Source organism: Pongo pygmaeus, chromosome 20, assembly GCF_028885625.2.
Source record: "Pongo pygmaeus isolate AG05252 chromosome 20, NHGRI_mPonPyg2-v2.0_pri, whole genome shotgun sequence".
Lineage (NCBI taxonomy): Eukaryota > Metazoa > Chordata > Mammalia > Primates > Hominidae > Pongo > Pongo pygmaeus.
Window position 1 is genome coordinate 41,835,234 of NC_072393.2, and position 15,258 is coordinate 41,850,491.

A 15,258-nucleotide genomic window follows, 5' to 3' on the forward strand; every position below is an offset into this window, starting at 1 on the left:
AAGACTCTGTCTCAAAAATAAGTAAATAAATAAATAAATTCAAGTATATTGTATTTTCAAAAGCCATCTTTACCTTAAGAATGCAGAAACATTGAAATTAAAGATGGAGGCCAGGCACAGTGGCTCATGCCTGTAATCCCAGCACTTTGGGAGGCCGAGGCAGGCGGATCACTTGAGGTCAGGAGTTTGAGACCAGCCTGGCCAACATGGTGAAACCCCGTCTCTACTAAAAAAAAAAAAAATACAAAAATTAGCTGGGCATGGTGGTGTGCGCCTGTAACCTCAGCTACTCAGGAGGCTGAGGCATGAGAATTGCCTGAACATGGGAGGCGGAGGCTGCAGTGAGCCGAGATCGCACCACTGCGCTCTAGCCTGGGTGACAAAGCGAGACACTGTCTCAAAAAAAGAAAGAAAAACAAAAAAGAAATTAAAGATGGAAAAACTAACAATAAGCAAGTTCATGTAACTATACTACTTAAAATAACAGAAACTTTTTTTTTTTTTTTTTTTTTTTTAGACGGAGTTTAACTCTTGTCGCCCAGGCTGGAGTGCAATGGCGCGATCTCTGCTCACCACAACCTCTGCCTCCCGGGTTCAAGCGATTCTCCTGCCTTAGGCTCCCAAGTAGCTGGGATTACAGGCATGCACCACCACGACCGGGTAATTTTGTATTTTTAGTAGAGACGGGGTTTCTCCATGTTGGTCAGGCTGATCTGCCTGCCTTGGCCTCCTAAAGTGCTGGGATTATAGGTGTGAGCCACCGCGCCTGGCCCAATAACAGAAACTTTAAGACAAAATGCATTGTGAGACATATCTTGCTTCAACATCCTATAATGATCTTGTCTGAGGTAGTTACCTTGCAAGGGTGTTACTGTTTTCCTTGCTACCCTTGTAATATCCAGACCATAAAATGTAATAAAAACCTCAGCATTCTCTGAATGACCAATTATAAAATCAAACCTACATGTCAAAAATATTGCCAGATTTTGAAACTTTATCTAAAAATAATGTAAAGAATAGGTGAAGGAGCACATTCACCAGAGACACAACAGTGATTCCAATAAAATGGAAAGTGAGAATATAATCCAGGTATTTGATGCTCCTTGTGACCATGGGCAACAGACGAAAGGTTGGGGTGGGAGAGGTAAGGGGGAGTAGGTTGGTGTTTGCTGGGCTGATTGATCCTGGCTCTCAAGGGGGAAATAGGTTTGAACCCTCTGAATGTAACATGGATAGAATGCAAAGATTCCCCTGGGTCAACTCCTACCTCTATCTTTTACAATAGTAAAAGTTAATAGAAAACTATAATAACTAACAATAATTTGGATCCTATGAAAGAAGATTCGAGGCACTTTAAAAACTTCCAATCACAGTTGGGTGTGGTGGCTGGCTCATGCCTGTAGTCCCAGCTTTTCGGAGGCTGAGGCAAGAGGATCACAAGCCCAGGAGTTCAAGACGAGCCTGGGCAACATAGTGACACACTGGTGCTACAAAAAATTAACTGGACATTGCAGCACATGCCTGTAGTCCCAGTCACTCAGCAGGGACTGAGGTAGGAAGATGGCTTGAGCCCAGGACATCAAGACTGCAGTGACCCATGATCGTGCCCCTGCACTTCAGCCTGGGTAACAGAGCTAAAACCCTGTCTGAAAAACGAAAGAAAGAAAGAAAGAAAGAGAGAGAGAGAGAAGAAAGAAAGAGAGAGAGAGAGAGAGAGAAAGAAAGAAAGAAAGGGGTAGGGGAGGGACAGAGGGAGGGAAGAAAAGAAAGGCAGGCCAGGCCAGGTGGCTCATGCCTGTAATCCCAGTGCTTTGGAAGGCTGAGGCAGGCAGATCAAGAGGTCAGCAGTTTGAGACCAGCCCGGCCTACATGGTGAAACCCCATCTCTACTAAAAATACAATTAGCCAGTCGTGGTGGCGGGTGCCTGTAATCCCAGCTACTCAGGAGGCTGAGGCAGGAGAATTGCTTGAACCCAGGAGGCAGAGGTTGCAGCGAGCCGAGATCGAGCCATCGCATTCCAGCCTGGGCAACAGAGCAAGACTCCGTCTCAAAACAACAACAACAACAACAACAACAACAACAACAAAAAACCCTCCCAATTTGCTAAGTAAAAGGGAATGAGTCACAACTATGATTTATAGAAAAAAGACTGGGGCATCTATCTGATTAACATATAGTTATATATTATTACTGATTACTTCTTTTTTACTCCCCTTTTCCCTTTATGTAGCTTTTCACATGCTTATATGTATGGGGTACATGAGATGTTTTGATAAAGGCATACAATGTGTAATAATCACATCAGGGGAAATGGGATATCCATCACCTCAAGTATTTATCACTTATTTATGTTACAAACATTTCAATCATACCCTGTTATTTTTAAATATACAATAAATTATTGTTGACTGTAGTTACCCTGGTGTGCTATCAAATACTATATCTTATTCATACTAACTATATTTTTGTCCCCACTAACTATCCCTACTATCCCCTTCCCCTGCCCACTATCCTTCCCAGCCTCTGGTGACCATCATTCTACCTTCTATCTCCATGAGTTCAATTTTTAATTTTTAGCTCCCACAAATGAGTGAGAACGTGTGAAGTTTGTCGTTCTGTGCCTGGCTTATTTCACTTAACATAATGCCCTCTAGTTCCATGCATGTTGTTGCAAATGGCAGTATCTCATTCTTTTTATGGCTGAATAGTACTCCATTGTGTATGTATACCACATTGTCTTTATCCATTCATTGATTGATGGACATTTAGGTTGCTTCCAAATCTTGGCTATTATCAACAGTTCTGCAATAAACATGAGAGTGCAGCTCTCTTCAATATACGAATTTCCTTTCTTTTGGGTATATATCTAGTGGCAGGATTGCTGGATCATATGGTAGCTCTATTTTTTTTTTTTTTTTTTTTTTGAGACGGAGTCTTGCTCAGTCATCCAGGCTGGAGTGCAGTGGTGCGATCTCCCCTCACTCAAGCTCTGCCTCCCGGGTTCACACCATTCTCCTGCCTCAGCCTCCCGAGTAGCTGGGTCTATAGGCACCTGCCACGACGCCCGGCTAATTTTTTTTTGTATTTTTAGTAGAGACAGGGTTTCACCATGTTAGCCAGGATGGTCTCGATCTCCTGACCTCATGATCCACCCGCCTCGGCCTCCCAAAGTGGTAGCTCTGCTTTTATTTTCTTGAGGAACCTCCATACTTTTCTCCATAGTAGCTGTACTACTTTACATTCCCACTAACAGCATATGAGGGTTCTCTTTTCTCCACATCCTCACCAGCACTTGTTATTGTATGTCCTTTGGATAAAAGCCATTTTATTTTTATTTTATTATTATTATTATTTTTGAGACAGAGTTTCACTCTTGTTGCCCGGGCTGGAGTGCAATGGTGCGATCTTGGCTCACTGCAACCTCCACCTCCTGGGTTCAAGCAATTCTCCTGCCTCAGCCTCCTGAGTAGCTGGGATTACAGGCGCCCGCCACCACACCCGGCTAATTTTGTATTTTTAGTAGAGATTGGGGTTTCTCCATGTTGGTCAGGCTGGTCTCGAACTCCTGACCTCAGGTGATCCACCTGCCTCGGCCTCCCAAAGTGCTGGGATTACAGGAATGAGCTACTGGGCCCGGCTTCCTAAAATCCATTTTAACTGGGGTGAGATGATATCTCATTGTAGTTTTGATTTGCATTTCTCTGAGGATCAATGATGTTGAGCACCTTTTCACATATCTGTTGGCCATTTGTATGTCTTCTTTTGAGAAATGTCTATTCAGATCTTTTGCCCATTTAAAAAATCAGATTAGATTTTTTTCCTGTTGTTTGAGCTCCTTCTATATTATTAATCCCTTGTCAGATGGATAGTTTGCAAATTTTTTTCCCATGCTGTGGGTTGTCCCTTCACTTTGTTGATTGTTTCCTTTGCTGTGCTCCAGAAGCTTTTTAACTTGATGTGATCCCATTTATCCATTTCTGCTTTCACTGCCTGGGATGTTGGGGTATTTATTACTCAAGAAATCTTTGTCCAGACCAATATCCTGGTCTTTAATCTCTTTTTTTTCTTCCCAGGCTGGAATGCAATGGCACGATCTTGGCTCACTGCCAACTTCCGCCTCCCAGGTTCAAGTGATTCTCCTGCCTCAGCCCCCAAGTAGCTGGGATTACAGGCTCGCACCACCATGCCTGGCTAATTTTTTTTATTTTTTCTTTTTTGAGATGGAGTCTTGCTCTGTCGCCAGGCTGGAGTGCAGTGGTGTGATCTCGGCTTACTGCAACCTCTGCCTCCCGGGTTCAAGTGATTCTCCTGCCTTAGCCTCCAAAGTAGCTGGGACTACAGGCACGTGCCACCATGCCCAGCTAATTTTTGTATTTTTAGTAGAGATGGGGTTTCACCATGTTGGCCAGGATGGTCTCGATCTCTTGAACTCGTGATCCACCCACCTCGACCTCCCAAAGTGCTGGGATTACAGGTGTGAGCCACGGTGCCCAGCCATTTTGTTTTGTTTTTTTGAGACAGAGTCTTGCTCTGTTGCCCAGGCTGGAGTGCAGTGGCATGATCTTGGCTCACTGCAGCCTCTGTCTTCCAGGTTCAAGCGATCCTCCTGCCTCAGGTTCCAGAGTTTCTGGGATTACAGGCACATGCCACCACACACAGCTAATTTTTGTATTTTTAGTAGAGATGGGGTTTCACCATGTTGGCCAGGATGGTCTCGATCTCTTGACCTCGTGATCCACCCACCTCGACCTCCCAAAGTGCTGGGATTACAGGCGTGAGCCACCGTGCCTGGCCGTTTTGTTTTGTTTTTTTGAGACAGAGTCTTGCTCTGTTGCCCAGGCTGGAGTGCAGTGGCATGATCTTGGCTCACTGCAGCCTCTGTCTTCCAAGTTCAAGCGATCCTCCTGCCTCAGCTTCAGGAGTTTCTGGGATTACAGGCACATGCCACCACACCCAGGTAATTTTTGTATTTTAGTAGAGACGGGGTTTCTCCATGTTGGCCAGGCTGGTCTCAAACTCCGGACCTCAGCTGATCCGCCTGCCTCTGCCTCCCAAAGTGCTGGGATTATAGGCTTGAGCCACCATGCCTGGCCTCATTTTGATTTGATTTTTGTATATGGTGAGACGTAGGGGTTTAGTTTCAGTCTGCATGTGGATATTGTTCTCCCAGCACCATCTACTGGAGAGACTATCATTTCCCCAATGTATGTTCTTGGCACCTCTGTTGAAAATGAGTTCATTGTAGATGTACGGATGTATTTCCAGGTTCTCTATTCTGTTCCATCAGTTGATGTGTCTGTTTTTATGCCAGTACCATGCCGCTTTGGTTACTATAGCTCAGTAGTATAATTTGAAGTCAGGTAATGTGATTTCTCCAGTTTTGTTCTTTTTGCTTAGGATGGCTTTGGATATTCTGGGTCTTTTGTAGCTATTTTAGGGCTATTTTTTCTATTTCTGTGAATAATGTCATTGGCATTTTTATAGGGATTGCATTGAAACTGTGGTTTATTTCTGTAGTTTACACTTAGAGTAAGATGACAGAATGTCTACACAGAATCCTCACAGATATAAAGTACAGATATTGCCCATCACATTTTCAGTTGAATGAAAATGGGATGGAAATAGGAATAGAAAATCTATTTTCTATAAAGTAGGAATAGAAAATCATAGCCTGTACTAGAGACCAGGGAGAAATTAAGGGTCCAATGAAGGCAGGTAATATACACACAGTTTTAACACATTTCACCAAGGCAATAAGTCATTTCTCTTATAACACACAAACAAGAGTAGGGCTAAAAATAGGAAGAAAACAAAATCTCAAAAACTGGCTCTTTGGTAAAAAATGAGTAAAATATGGTTAAAAAAAAAAAGTGCTGCCCAATACCCACTCTCACCAGGTCTGTGGTCTGCATATGCAATAAGAAAATAAGATGGCCCAGGCGCAGTGGCTCATGCCTGTAATCCCAGCACTTTGGGAGGCCAAGGTGGGCGGATCACAAGTTCAAGAGATCAAGACCACCCTGGCCAACATGGTGAAACCCTGTCTCTACTAAAAATACAAAAATTAGCTGGGCGTGGTGGCGTGCACCTGTAGTCCCAGCTACTCAGGAGGCTGAGGCAGGAAAATCACTTGAACCCAGGAGGCGGAGGTTGCAGTGAGCCAAGATCGCGCCACAACACTCCAGCCTGGTGACAGAGGGAGACTCCATCTCAAATAAAATAAAATAAAATAGATATAAAAAATATTGTGAGATAGGTATGTCACCTTTATCTGCAGATTATATAACTATAGAGCCCAAAAGAATCTATCACCTTATAAGCAGAACCCTAATAAATTTTCAGATATTACTAGCATATTTTAAGTATTGTGAGACATCACAGTAGATGGTGTTATTATTAGATATTAGAGGGTCAGGAGGATGAAGAGTTATAAAAGAAACCTCAAGATGTGTTAATGAATTCCACTCAGTGTCAATTGTTTATTCATGTAGGATACTCTGCATTTAAACTGAATGAAATTCAAAATATAATCCTAATGTGTTTTTCATTGGAAAATAAATGAGTCAAAAATTCTCATGAAGAAACATCTTTATTTCCAAATAATAAACTATATATTAATAATATATACATACATCTTTATTTCCAAGTAATAAAAGCTACTGAAAAGTGTCAAGGATTGCTAGAATATGGAGAACAGAAACAGATGTATGTTAGCATTTAATATTCAACTGATAGTATTTTAATTCAGTAGGAGAAAGGTGAATAATAGTTACTTCTGGCATAATTGGTTTTATTCCTGGATAGAAACAAGCCTGACATCCTGCATTATATCGTATAATCAATTCCTGATGTATTAAAATATTAAATCTCTGTGTATACACACTCACAGAATCACATATATGAAAAACTGCACTCCGCTCCTTTATTCTCTTGCCCTCTGAAATCTTCTAGAAGCAAAACCTTCCTAGGAAACATAGAAAACAATGGAAATGACGCCGGGTGCGGTGGCTCACGCCTATAATGCCAGCACTTTGGGAGGCTGAGGAGGGTAGATTGTCTGAGGTCGGGAGTTCGAGACCAGCCTGACCAACATGGAAAAATGTCGTCTCTACTAAAAATACAAAATTATCCAGGCATGGTGGCGCATACCTGTAACCCCAGCTACTTGGGAGGCTGAGGCAGGAGAATCGCTTGAACCCGGGAGGTGGAGATTGCAGTAAGCCAAGATTGTGCCATTGCACTCCAGCCTGGGCAACAAGAGTGAAACTCTGTCTCAAAACAAAACAAAACAAAAACACTGGAAATGACTTGGGAAGCTTATTTTATAGAAATAAAACAGACAAGAATACAAAGTGTTTATTGCAGCATTACTTTTAGATGGCAAAAAAGCGCAAACAATCCACAATATCACAATTGGGAAAGTGGTTGAAAAGGCATTGGTAAATAATACTATGGAACATACTGTAACCATCGGAAAGCCTGTTAGATCATCATCTATTGAAGGAAAATCCAAAATGTACAGTTGAATGTAAAAAAGCAAATTTCAGGGAAATGTATAGCTATCCATTTTTCTGTAAAAACATAATAAAATAAATAATTGTGTGTTAATGTTTTAGCATGAAGAAATATATGGGCAATATACACAACCTTTAAATATTATTTAGAAGAAAAGTGACAGAGGGGAGGAAATGAATGGAGAAGGGCAAAGATAATCATTTTTTCTTTCTTTTTTTTTTTTTTTTTTTTGAGACTCTGTCACCCAGGCTGGAGTGCAGTCAGGATCTCAGCTCACTGCAACCTCTGCCTCCCGGGTTCAAGCGATTCTCCTGCCTCAGCCTCCCGAGCAGCTGGGAGTACAGGCACATGCCACCACGCCCAGCTAATTTTTGTATTTTTAGTAGAGATGGGGTTTCACCATATTGGCCAGGCTGCCACCTGCCTTGGCCTCCCAAAGCACTGGGATTACAGGCGTAAGCCACTGTGCCCAGCCCCTTTTCTTTTGTTTAATGGTATTGTTTCATTAATTTGGGTGCAAATGCACTATCTCTGTAATTTTAGATGAAGAACTTTATAAAAGACATAAGCACACAAGAAAAGAAAGTAAACAAAATTTCATTTGGCAGTTCTCATTTTGATAATGCAAAACATTACAACAGTCTATTTTTAGTAATTCTCTCATTTGCAGGTATTTTTGCTCACTCTACTTTTCTCAAATTTATTACAAAATATTTTACTTCCTTATGCCAGTAAAGTAAAGTAACACAATGTTCAGAGAGACCCGTCTACACAGGATCTACGAAAAAAGGAAGTGGGGCATAAAATAACAGTTCTACAGACATAAACTTCATCCTTCCACACATGCGATCTGTCCAGTGTGGGGAGCTGCTTGATGAGCATGTTTTGAGCACAGGGAAGGCCCATTTCAAAACACTAACTTAACCCCAAACAAAGCTACACTGTGGACTTTTTTTTTTTTTTTTTTTTTTGAGACAGTCTCATTCTGTTGCCCAGGCTGAAGTGCCATGGTGTGATCTTGGCTCACTGCAACCTCCGCCTCCTGTGTTCAAGTGCTTCTCCTGCCTCAGCCTCCCCAGTAGCTGGGATTACAGACATGTGCCACCATGCCTGGCTAAGTTTTGTATTTTTTAGTAAAAATGGGGTTTCAACATGTTGGCCAGGCTGGTCTCAAACTCCTGGCCTCAAATGATCCTTCCTCCTCAGCCTCCCAAAGTGCTGGGATTACAGGCGTCAGCCAAGATGTGTACTTCTATATAACTGAAATAGTTCCTTGAACATTTGATAAAGTTTTCCTTAGAAAGAGACTGTATTTGGTGCTTTATTAGTAATAGTTAACTGATCACATGCTAATTTTTCCCTGTTCTCTCTGTTTATGAGAGTCTTCGAAGAGTCCTAATTTTCTTGGAGTCAATATTGATGTATATTTTCCTTAAAAATCATTTTGTTTAAATTTTCAAACATATCAGAAAAAAGCATTACATTCAACAGAACCTTTTAAATCTGTAACTATGTTTCTATCTCTGTCCATTTTTTAAACATGATGCTGTTTCTCTTTTCATACTTTTTTTCCTCATTAGTGCACCAATATTTTGTTTATGTTCTTTTCTTTTTTACTGGGTATATAATGCAACAAAAAGAGTATTAGTCGGAATAAAGTCCTTCACACACATTATTCACAGTACTTTCCCCACCAACACCTAGGATTATTTCATGTTCAATAGGAAGTACATGATGATGGGAAATTTTCTTAACCTGTTACCTTCAAAGGGTCTTTCTTCAGTCAAATACCCTGCCTAATGGTGACTCAGTTCTGCAGAAGTTAAAAAGCCTTTCTACAAATAATAATACTGATGACGATGAATATAATAACGATGACTAACATTCAGTGAGTATGTATTTATCACGTCAGGCACAATTCTAAGCACTTTATGGGTCTTAATTCATTTAATCCTCACAAAGCATTATGAGGTAGGTATTATAATTATCCCCCATTTTATAATTTTTACTGAGACACGCATGTATATATAAACAGAAAAATGATCAGCAATAAATAATGAACTGATAAAGACTATCCTTTGTGATACGGTCAAAGGGTACATTTGCCTTTTTGTAATGTTTGCATCTTTTATAAGGAAAATATATTCACACATTACTTCTGCAATTAAAAGATATGATACAAAGATGTGCTTAGGGAGAATGTCCATCAGGGACTTGTATTTTGGCATGTATTATGGCAAAATATCTAGAGGAAACTACAATATCCACCAATAGGATTTCATAAGTGATATTACAATAACACAACAAAACACCATGAAGATAATGAAGGATCTCTATTGAGTAAAATGTTGTTCATGAATATTTTTACAATAACAAAGCCTTAATGTTATAAAGAGCAAAAAGAATAAGCCATCTTCAAAAATAAAGAGGTCACTTCTCCCAGGTACCAAAGGTATTTTTAAAATAGTATACAAATCAGGATGTAAACAGATGAAATTTATAGCTGTATAAATTTAATATGGATTAAAATACTAAGAATGTAACAATTAGAGAAATTAGGGGAAAAAATGAAAATCATAGGACTACATTTCTACAAAAATTCTTTGATGTTAAGAAGGTTAGAAAGGTGTTAAAAATGCTGTCATTTTCAGTATGACAGACTGAATTATCTATCATATTGCTAGACTGGATTATCTGATGTCAAGAGAAGTGAGCATTTAGTTAAGGGCTTCCAAAGTATATTCTATTCATAGAGTATTTCTCCAACATTATTTTTCCCAGGTTGAATAAGCTGTAGTCCACAAATAAAATGTTTCTACATTATTCTATCTAGAGGAATTATTAACAAGATAAATTCTGTTTTGAGCCATAAGTAAAAGCCTCCCTACACATTTCTTATATTCTGTTTCATCACCAGTACAAATTTTGATGCTGAATAAGTTGTGGGTCATAATTAAAGTTCTTTCCACATTCCCTATATTCATAGGGTTTCTCACTAGTATGAATTCTATGATGACTAATAAGCTGTGAACTCTGAGAATAAGCCTTCCCACATATCTTACATTCATAGGGTTTCTCACCAGTATGAATTCTCTGATGTCTAGTAAGGTCTGAGCCAGAACGAAAAGCCTTTTCACATTCCTTACATTCATAAGGTTTCTCACCTGTATGGATTCTTTGATGTTTAATAAGTTGTGAGCTCTGACTAAAGGCATTGCCACATTCCTTACATTCATAGGGTTTTTCCCCAGTATGAATTCTCTGATGTTGAGTAAAGTTTGAGCCACTACTAAAGGCCTTCCCGCATTCTTTGCATTCATAAGGCTTCTCACCTGTGTGAATTCTCTGATGTCGAGTGAAGTTTGAACCACTACTAAAGGCCTTCCCACATTCCTTACATTCATAGGGTTTCTCACCAGTGTGAATTCTGTGATGTCGAGTAAGGTCTGAGCCACAAATAAAGGTTTTTCCACATTCCTTACATTCAAAGGGTTTCTTGCCAGTATGAATTTTCTGATGATGAGCGAGTCTTGAGGGATGTCTAAAGGACTTTCCACATTCCTTACATTCATAGGGCTTCTCAATGGTATGAATTATCTCATGTGTAGCAAATTGTGAGCCATGTCTAAAGGTTTTCCTATACTCTTTAGATGCACAGAATTTCTTTTTACTATTAATGATTTGCTGTAATGTAAAGGATGGATGGTGACTCAAAGTGGGCAGATCTTCATGAGTGAATACCAATTGATTGAAATGTCCCCCTTGAGAGCCGAGTTGTTTCTTAAACTGCATATTACATTCCCAATCATCTCTGAAACTGGAGCACTGAAAATCATGTCTTGTGAGTTTTTCCATTATTTCCCACTGGGTTGATTCTATTTCATAAATTTCCTTCTTCAAAAATAATTTCTTGGTCTCACATCTTGATTCCAGGACTGAAAGAAAATATGAAAGTAATCACTCACGTTTTTCTTATTTGGGAGAAACAAAACTTCAATCAATATGGGAGAACTTAACTGAATTTTTTTACAAATGGATGAGGAAAAAAGAGAGTTACAAAACAGGTTACATAATAAGATGAGGGTAGTGATTAGGAAAACAAAGTAAGTCACTGGTTCCCAAACATTGCTACAGATCAGAATTACTTTGGGAAGCTTGCTAAATATACACATGCCTTAGTCCTATCTCCCTTGTTAAAGGATGACTCTAATCATAAACACACAAAATATCTCATTGCATATATACACACAGACATATAATAGCATCCCACAGTATGAATTATAAAATAAAGGAAATGGCCAGGCATGGTGGCTCCCACCTGTAATCCCAGCACCTTGGGAGGGTGAGGCAGGCAGATCACTTTGGTCAGGAGTTTGAGATCAGCCTGGCTAACATGGTGAAACCTGTCTCTACTAAAAATATAAAAATCTAGCGGGCATAGTGGTATGTGCCTGTAATCCCAGCTACTGGGGAGGCCGAGGCACAAGAATTGCCCAGGAGGCAGAGATTGCAGTGAGCCGAGATTGCCACTGCACTCCAGCCTGGGCGACAGGGTGAGTCTCTGTCTCAATAAATAAATAAATAAATAAAGGAATGATCACACTGTTAACAGGGCTATTGTCAGGATGAAATGAATATGCCTAACGGAAAATTCCCAGAGATCAGTAAACTATGGCCTATGGCCCTGCACCCATTCTTATAAATGAAGTTTTATTAGCCATACTTGTTATGTATTGTCTATGGATGCTTTTGCGCTAAAAGGGCAGAAGTGAGTAGTTATGATAGAGAATGTGTGAACTGCAAACCTAAAATACTTACTATTTGCCTTTCAAGAAAAAGTTTGCCAGCCCCTGGTTAGATATGCATTGTCTAATACAGTAGCCACTAGCTACATGTGGCTTTTAAAATTTCAAATAATTTAAGTAAATGTGCATTTTATTTTGAAATAAACAGCTGAATTTGAAAATTCAGTTTCTCAGTCACACTATTCACATTTCCAATGTTCAACAGCCAAACGTGGCTGGTAGCTTTTGTACTGGAAGTCTGTACTAAATATCACAAATGTAAAACATTTCCATTACCACTGAATGTTCTCTTGGATAGCCCTGGTCTGGATTCTGTAACTGGAGGGCCAGAGCACTTTAAAAAATGATAAGGAACTAGAGGGTGGCAATCCGGAAAAAAGCCTAGCTTAAGAAAAGTCAAATGTGGAATGAACATAGTATGAGTGGTAGATAGGACTCATTTGTGGACAGATATGGTATATGTTTGAGGTTTGATGAAAATAGTGTTTGTCTTGTAATTCTGAGATGCTGACCTTTGTTAAAGAGAAGAGGGGACTTAACAAGTACATGAGCACTATAGTAGTAATGACTGACTGGCAGAAAAGACATTTGTAGGTTCAAGAGACGGGGAGAGTAAAATGGAAGGCAGTGTATGGTACTGACAGATCAGAGATACTAGATTCAGTTACATGCGTTTTATACTCAAACTTGAATAATTATAAGCTTTGTTTTCTTGGGCAAATTAGTTCAACTTTCCAAGCCTGCAGTTCTCTGTCTAATACAATGGAATGATAGCCCTTACAACTGTTGTGAGGATTGGGATTAAAGTTTGTAAATACTATGGAAGAATTTCTGCCAGGCACAGTGGCTCACACCCGTAATCCCAGCACTTTGGGGGGCCAAGGCGGGCGGATCACGAGGTCAGGAGTTTGAGACCAGCCTGACCAACATGGTGAAACCCTATCTCTACTAAAAGTACAAAAATTAGCCGGGTGTGGTAGCGCACGTGCCTGTAATCCCAGCTACTCATGAGGCTGAGGCAGGATAATTGCTTGAACCCAGGAGGCGGAGACTGCAGTGAGCCAAGATCACACCACTGTACTCCAGCCTAGGGAACACAGCGAGACTCCGTCTCAAAAAAACAAACAAACAACAAAAAAAAGAATTTCCATACAAAAGTGGGGACATTAGGTCCGACCCCTTGACTCGTTAAAAAAAAAAAAAAAAAAGGAGAATAGCTAGAAGACTTGAAAGTCACTGACTCTTAGACAAGGAAATGGAGGGGTAAGGAAGGTACAGCTTTGTAAACTATTATAATATACATGTAATACAAATAAATTTTTAAAATAGTTTGGTCTGGTTACAGAGGGACAGGATCTCAGCTAGTATTCTTATCAGTTACCCACAGAGAAAGAAAGGACTATGGAATGAGATATGATGAAACGAAAAAATGCGTATAGCAAGGTGGTTGAGAAAACTGAAGGCTTTAGGGTTGTAAAAGAGGTCTGAATTCCGGACTTTTTAACTAGCTGAGAGGCCATAGACAAATTATGAAACCTCAATGAATATTGTTTTTATCATCTGTAAAACTGTCAAGTGTATGACACTAGTAGGCAGTCAATATTTTAGTGGAATAGTGTTCTGAATTAAGTAGGGAAGATAGTTTGAAATCATACTAGATCATATGGTAAAAACGTACATCATGCAATCTTTCTCTGATAGCTATAAGGCACTTAATCTGATCACTGAATCCTAAACAAACAAAAGACGTGAGAGGAAATCAACACTAGATTTAACTTATAAGAAACATCAAAAAGAGTTCTTCAAGTAGAAAGAAAAGGACACTAACAATATAAAAATATAAAACACTGTAAAGGTATGAATATAGTTATATTCAGAATACTCTGATAATGTAATAATAGTGCATAAATCACTTTTAACTCTAGTATAAAAGTTAAAAGACAAGGCTGGGCACGGTGGCTCACACCTGTAATCCTAGAACTTTGGGAGGCCAAGGCGGGCAGATCATGAGGTCAGGAGTTCGAGACCAGCCTCACCAATATGGTGAAACCCCGTCTCTACTAAAAATATAAAAATTAGCTGGGAATGGTAGCGTGTGCCTGTAATCCCAGCTACTCAGGAGGGTGAGGCAGGAGAACTGCTTGAACCCGGGAGGTGGAGGTTGCAGTGAGCTGAAATCTTGCCACTGCACTCCAGCCTGGGCAACAGAGCAAGACTCTGTCTCAAAACAAACAAACAAACAAACAAACAAACAAAAAACAAAACAAAAAACAAAAAAAGTTAAAAGACAAAGGTATTAAAAATAAATAAACCGGCCGGGTGCTGGTGGCTCACACGTGTAATCTCAGCACTTTGGGAGGCCGAGGTGTGCAGACCACGAGGTCAAGAGATCAAGACCATCCTGGCCAACATTGTGAAACTCCGTCTCTACTAAAAATACAAAAGTTAGCTGGCTGTGGTGGTGTGCGCCTGTACTACCAGCTACTCGGGAGGCTGAGGCAGGAGAATCACTTAAACCCAGGAGGCAGAGGTTGCAGTGAGCCGAGATCACGCCACTGCACTCCAGCCTGGGTGACAGTGTGAGACTCCATCTCAAATAAATAAATAAATTAATTAAATTAAATTAAATTAAAATTAAAATAAATAAACCTACAATCATTTGCTAATAGATACACAATATATAAAAGATGTACATTGTAATATCAATAATGTAATGTGGGTGGAGAAGTTAAAGTGTAGACTTCTTGTATGTGGTCAAAGTTAAGCTATTATTATTATTATTACTATTATTATTATTTTTTTTGAGAAACAGGGTCTTGCTCTGTAGCCCAGGCCAGAGTCCTCACTGTAGCCTCAACCTCCTGGGCTCAAGGGATCCTCCTACCTCAACCTCCTGAGTAGCTGAAACTAGACATGTGCCACCACACCTGGTTAATT

At 39.9% G+C, this 15,258-nt stretch overlaps 1 protein-coding gene across 8 annotated transcripts in view; it reads right to left on the reverse strand.

Annotated features, from left to right (window-relative positions):
- Window positions 1-6,571: 6,571 nt before the first annotated feature.
- Window positions 6,572-15,258, reverse strand: part of ZNF566 (zinc finger protein 566) — a 44,719-nt gene continuing 36,032 nt past the window's right edge. For 5 of the 8 annotated variants that reach the window (XM_054462348.2, XM_063657585.1, XM_063657587.1 and 2 more), the window contains one exon: window positions 8,636-11,451. In XM_054462348.2, the coding sequence (XP_054318323.1) occupies window positions 10,427-11,451 (1,025 nt within the window). In that variant the 3' untranslated portion in view covers window positions 8,636-10,426. Of the gene's footprint in view, window positions 11,452-15,258 lie in introns of all 8 variants that reach the window. The other 3 variants (XM_063657583.1, XM_063657582.1, XM_063657589.1) reach the window with 1 other exon arrangement.